The sequence below is a fragment of the Heteronotia binoei genome, chromosome 1, assembly GCF_032191835.1.
Source record: "Heteronotia binoei isolate CCM8104 ecotype False Entrance Well chromosome 1, APGP_CSIRO_Hbin_v1, whole genome shotgun sequence".
Taxonomy (NCBI): domain Eukaryota; kingdom Metazoa; phylum Chordata; class Lepidosauria; order Squamata; family Gekkonidae; genus Heteronotia; species Heteronotia binoei.
In genome coordinates, this window is record NC_083223.1 from 80777743 (window position 1) to 80784569 (window position 6827).

Consider the following 6827-nt stretch of genomic DNA (forward strand, 5'->3'; position numbering starts at 1 on the left):
CAATGTTATGTGCATGCTACAAATACAATCACATGTTAGTGAATTTCAAATACAAGATTTGTATTAATTCTTACCCTGCAAAGGCAGCTCAGGCTGCAATTCTGTAAGGTTCCTTACCTGCATAGGTCAGTATGTCCATGGCTACTAGCCATAACAGCTAAGGGCAATGAGTTTCTCAGAAGCATCTCACTGGCTGTTGTTGAAAACCATAGTGCTAGACTAGATGGGTCCTGATGCAGAAAATATATATGACCAGGCTTTCTGATTTGTTTAAACTGTGAAATGTTTTAAATAAAAAATGGAGATATCATTCCATGAAAATCAGTATACGCTAAGTACATTTGGGGAACAAGAGTTTAATATAATGACTTCAGTTTTTATATTGCTAGCTTTTTGCATATAGATTATTTATTGTAAAAACATGAATAACCAATTCCACACACTGCAATCACAATGCCAATATTTGCAGGGCTAAAACCAGCTGCCTAAAATGCCCAGATTTCATTTATTTTTCTGACCTTCCTTTTTATTTATGGTTATTAAACCTGTGTGTGTTTACAGAAGGAAAGTACACCTGAAAAGTTTGATGGCAAACCGCTTGGAAACCTAAGTCAAGGTGTTGATATTCCAGTTTCTCAAAAGGTAGAACAAGTTGCTGCAGAAAATCTGAAAACTTACAACATTGAAACATTTCCTTCTGCGCCGAACACAGAAATGCCATATACAATCCAGGAAGATGAAATTGCCATTACCTTGGAAAACCAAGAAATCTTACCTGAAGGTAATACTTACAGCCTGTCTTGCTAATTGTGGAATGTTATACATTTATACTACTTCAGAGAAAGGGACTGTGATGAAAATGAAATACAAATAGGCTCAGCACTTATTCCTACATTATTACATTTTTGCTTAATCATGCACTCACCAATTAGTGAAAAACATAGGTGAATGATATAAAGGGGGAGGGAAAATTATCAGCTACAACAGTTAACATATATATGATGTGAATTAACTCAGAACTGAGGACACTGGGAGATACCTCACTGGCAGTGCAATCCTAAGAAAAGTTCCCTGAGTGAAAACCCGACTTTATAGACCTTTATAGGATTCCTCTTTGGATCATCCCAGCACTATTTTGCAAACTGTGACCAGGATCTCACTGTTGCAGCCTCTTAAAGTAAACAGATGGTCAAAAAACAGGTATTCATTGTTGCTTCTTCAGAAGGTTGATAAGAATGCCAGTCCCCAGGTTTCAGCCAGAAAAATGGAACAACATAGCAACAGTACAAATTAGGGTCCAGCACAGCTTTTACTGTCTGGGACGGGAGATGGTAAGCCCTTAGAGGCAATCCTTGCTTTACATATATACTTCGGTTTGAATATCTAAATACAACATATGTGAAGCTCTTGAAAAATGTGTAGTATGGATATATGTGAAATTCAGTTCTTGTGACTTTAAACATGAGGAAGTGGGAGTCGGAACTTTTTTCAGACACCATTTCTGTGTTTTCAGAGGACACACTTCACATTTTTTGGGTATAGTTCACACTAGTCAAGAAGACTTGAACTATTAGCATTGCTAAAGTTTTTATAAAGTGTAAAGAAGACAAAAACATTTGCAATAAATGCCCTTAAACTATAGTAGTTTTAGATTAGGGTGTTTTGTTATTATTGTAGTTTTGTTATTATTGTAGCTGTTTTTCAACCATGAACAGGAGACTAGACCTTTGGACCTTTCTGAATTTCATTTCCTTCCAAATCAGACTATTTTGCTTGAAGGTTGATCCTGTGTATAGCCATCCTTCCTAACTAAAGTGTGCGTTTGTGTATAATTAGCACCAGTTTTTTTAGAATGAACATAATTGATACCTGATATATGACATAATGCCAGTGCAGGTAGCCCTGATGACAGCAACATCTTGGAAGTTCTTGAACCAGCATTACTATCAACACATTGTTATAGACTGTGCCAGTATTTACTTGGAATTCTCCTTTTGGAAGCACACCTTCCAAGACCTTATGGTCATATTGAATTCTAGTCACCAAACAGAAGTGGAACACACGTTTTATATTTTTGTTCTTGACTGCAGTTATAATTTCTGAATGAACTGATATATATTCTGTTCCTTTTAGTTTCCAAATTTGCAGACAGAGAATTGGTTCATTTTGAGCCTCCTAAATCGCCAAATAATTTTTCTTCACATGAGCCACTAAATCACACATTGCTGGATCCGCAGGAAAATGTGGATTTTGCAGAAGCCAGAAAATCTGAGAAACCACCTTCAGCTTTGGGAAATAACACAGCATATTCCATGAATGACCATGTTCAGAAGTCCTCAATGACATGTATAACACTACCACCAAGATCAGCAGCTGAAAACAGAATTGTCAACCAAAGTCCTTTGGCTTTTCAAGACACAAGAGTCAAACATCTTTTGAAAACAATGGATGAGAATCTTCCAGTTCCAACATGGCAGTACCAAGAAAAAGACAGCAATACGCTCTTGGGGATAGAAACACCACAGCTCTTACCAAGGCTAAGACAAGTTACCCTGAGAGACACGTTAACTAAAAAGATCTCATGGATGGGACTGTCACAGCAACAGCCCATTGGCTCCTTCCCCTTTTGCACCAGTGGGTCAAGACCACCAGTGTTCCCCTTGACCCAACAGCAAACACTTACAGTGAGAAGCCTGAAGCAATCAAAAGAAAAGACCAAAGAATTTTTCAACAATGGAAATGTTAGAAGGAACTTTGCCCCACTCAAGCATACAGCTAAAGATATGGACCTGAATCTTCCAGTATTGTCTCTACCATTTCAGACAAAGTCAGTTAAAAAGTCTGAAATCCTAAAACTAGATATCACATAATCTATCCCTTGGGAAGAGAAACGTTAAATGGCAAGTGGTGATGGTGCATGAGTATGTGTGTATACGTGCAAGACAACAAAAGAAACAAAGAGTCTGACGTTACGAACAAGAAAAAATAGGGGTTACAGAAGGAAATGGGGAAGAAGTAAAGTGTGAACATGAAGATTGTAGAAATGCATCTGAAGACTGGTTTTCAAGTTGGTGATCCAAGAGAGAAAAAACATGACACATTAAATATTGGAACAGATAGTGGGAAAAAATAATGGTCATTAGCTTTTTTCCTATTTATTTATTTCAACTTTAGGATGCTTTCAGCCAAAATTGGCTTCCAAATCAGCTCAGATCAGATACAACCAATACAAGTAACAATTAAAATATAATATTAAAAGGTGCTTGTGGAAGAGGTTCTCATTAAGGTCTGGGCTGAGGAGACTCACACTGAACCCAGGTACACTATATATCCTGTTTCCACACACCCACAAATTTCTGAAATTGGTGCCAAATAGTTAATGTTGGGTTAACTTTTTAAAAAAGTTCTAGTACCTGAAATGCTTTTTATATGTTTCTTAGGTGTAAAAATGACAGTCTGGATTCATGAGGGTAAGCTATTACTCTCCAAGTCAATTGTTATGAGTGAAAACTCATTAATTAGTCTATTAATTAGCTTTATTAATTAATTAAAGCTATTAATTAGCTTTAAAACAGGGAACCTGTTGCTGTTTTCCTTAGACAGGTTGCACTTGTTACTGCATATTGCACTACAGTATCATTCCCCTCCTGGATTTTGCCTGGTGAATAAGAAAATCAAGGAAGTGATGATTACAGACTGCAGTCTCCAGCAATATATGTATCCATCTTCAGAGTCAGGCTGTAATCCACTGCTCATCATGTCTCTCTTCTGCCATACAAACATAATGCCAGTATGCACTAAGACCTGAGATATATATGTATATGTATACAGAATATTGGACAGACAAACTCACTGGGCGTTTTCACACTGACCTTACTCGGAAGCGACGTCCCTCTTCACCGCGCAGTGTCTGTGCGGATTTCGCACTAATTGCTCCGCAGAACCCGGAAGAGCCGGGTTCTGCGGCCAGTTTACATTTGCGACGCAAAAGCCGCGGGACTTTGCGGCTCTTCCGGGTTCTGCGGAGCAATTAGTGCGAAATCCGCGCAGACGCTGCGTGGTGAAGAGGGACATCACTCCCGAGTGCGAAAACGCTCACTGATTCATTTCCACCAGGTTGGTGGTTCATTAATAGCGTTACATAGAGGAGATACCCTCCCTGAAGGAAAGACTTTTATGGCAGTCTAGCCATAATCTTGCTCTTTTCCCATATAAATGAGGCAGGGAACAGGACTGGCAGTACTGGAAACATGCCAGCAAATTGGGTCAAGAGTTACAGACGGCTATATAGAGAACTCTAACCCATATACAGTCCCTGTCTTTCAGTTTCTGTTCCATTGGGGGATGGAGGAGAAAGCCCTGTGTGTTTATGTATGCACTAATTTTAGTAAGTCATGTTCCTTGATTTTTCAGTCAAGATTCTTAGGCACATGTAAGCACTTGCTTTTCAGACACACTGGAAATCTCCCCCAACACCAACTGGAATTACTTGTACTAGGGTTGCCAGGACCCCAGTCCAGCCAGAGGATCCCCCAGTCTGCGGGGGTCCAATACACCACCAAAAAGCTGGCCAGCAGAGGAAACCCCACCCCTGAACAGGGACATTATTGCATGTCATCCCTAATGTAATGATGTCACTTGACATCATTGCATCAAGGATATTGTGCAATGACACTCTGGTTGAGAGTAAAAAAAGTTGGAAAGTAAGATCTGTGCTGTTTAAACTTTAAACAATTATGCCTTTACTTGTATGCATGTCTCAATGAATATTATTATTCCTTGTCTATTTTCGTTGTAGGGCAATAATCAAACTGAGTAGGATGGGCTTATCAGCTTAGGGAAGAAATGAAGTATTGACAGGATCTTTTTAAAAGTCTATCCTTGATTTTATACTAAATTTAGATGTTTATAGCTTTAAATGGCATTTTCTTATATAATGTAATTGTATTGCCTCCTACTTCCTATTATCTGGATTCTTATCAACAAATGCCTAATAAAGATTTCAGTATCAGTATCAGAAACTCTGGTTTTGGGGCAAACTCTATGGTTCTATAGCTAAAAACCCATAGAGATTTGCCCAAAACCTAGAACATCTCATGAAACATTGGCAATGTGATAATGTCACTTCCAGTGATGTCATATCCCCCCTCCCCACCAGAAGCAATGTGGGACCTGTGGGACTTGTACTACATTTCAGCTTTCTTCCTAATTGAACCTTAATTTGGGAAGTGGCATGTTGGGTGACACAAAGCTAACTTTCAAACCAGAGCCCTAAATGCTGTGCAGTGTGAGGAATTTTGGTGATTCTTTGCTCTACCCATCAGAAAAGAGTTCAATGTACTATTCATGGAAGTCATAGGAGTGAAATAGTTCTGGTGTCATTCATATTGCTCTATTTATCACATTTGTTTCACATGTGCTTTGATTCATTATAATTAGAGCAACTATTATTGAAATGCAAGAATAATTAGTCCAGCTTGTAGGAGTATGAAAGGATGCTTATGCTGTACTGATGCAAAAACATAATTAAAGAGAAAGAACTTTATTTAAAGACATGCTTAATCTTTAATGGAATCTTTAAAATAATACTTTTGAAGTCATTAAGCATTTTAGTATAATGGTGCAACGTTTGTTTCATTAAGAGAATTATATCATTTAGCTAGTGCAGAGGTCAGCAACCTGTGAGCACCTTTGAAATTCTACACAAGGTGATGGGCATCGCCACAAAATGGCTTCTACAAGTAGCAGTGGCTACCATAAATGGCCACCATAGCTGACCTTCAGTCACACAGTGAAGATTCTTGAGCTAGGGTGGCAACTGCTCCCAAAGTAACATTCTTTTAAAATCTGTACAACCAATCAGATCTCCAATGGCCAGTCAGAAGTCCTTCTGGGCAAAAGCCTCACATGGTTCCAGGAAAGGTGCTTGCTGGCACCATGGCACTCACAGGCACAACAGTGGAGAGCCCTGAGCTAGTCCATTTTTTTTTTTTTTTACAAATATAGACTTGGGAATAACAGTGACTCTTTTGCAGGTTTGGTGTGAATGCAAACAAGGTTATAAGTCTGGTCCTCGTTGTATTATCTCCAGACCAGACGAGACCTGAGATTTCTGAATGTAAGGAAGACCTGGTGCATTCAGAGCTGCCCCCAGTGTTAGAACATAAGAAGAGCCCAGCTGGATCAGACCAGAGGGACATCTAGTCCAGCAACCTGCTTCATACACCAACTAACAGGGAATAGAGGCCAAAGACTTCATCTGATGTTGCACCGCAGCACTAGTATGCAGAGGTTTGCTGCCTCTGAGTATGAAATTTCCTTTAGTTACCATATTATCCTCCATAAATTCATCTAGCTGAATGGAGAAGCCTATGATCACCAGGATTTCTCTAAGCAAACTAAAGCATCAGGGTTTGAGGCAAAAGATACTATCACCAGGCACACATAAGATACCTATTGCTGGTGTGACCAGGAATTCAGGAGCACCTTTAAAACTTACAAAATATTTTCAAAATATATGCTTTTATGGCTACCCCTCTGGAACTGTTCTTTGGTTGTATCACATCAGATGGCAGTGGAGATTCAAATGTTTAACTGTGGAAAAATTCATTGCCTATTCAAAACTAGTATGTTAAAGGAAAGGTGGGGCTAGGACTTGTGGATTTTTATATGCTCAGGGAGCTTTTGTGAAGGATCTAAGGACATACAAACATTTAGCTACCCCTTTTTAGTCAGAAGTGATATAATACATCACCAAATGGTGCATTGTTTCAGTATGTTGATAGTGTATTAGACTGTTCCACCTTCATCATTAGTATAACATGGTT

At 38.9% G+C, this 6827-nt stretch overlaps 1 protein-coding gene across 1 annotated transcript; it reads left to right on the forward strand.

The window, feature by feature from the left end:
- Positions 1-519: 519 nt before the first annotated feature.
- Positions 520-2893, forward strand: LOC132586390 (uncharacterized). Its single transcript, XM_060258443.1, has 2 exons — positions 520-781; positions 2134-2893. The coding sequence occupies exons 1-2, from the start codon at positions 715-717 to the stop codon at positions 2868-2870; spliced, it is 804 nt and encodes a 267-aa protein (XP_060114426.1). The 5' UTR covers positions 520-714; the 3' UTR covers positions 2871-2893.
- The last annotated feature ends 3934 nt before the right edge of the window (positions 2894-6827 follow it).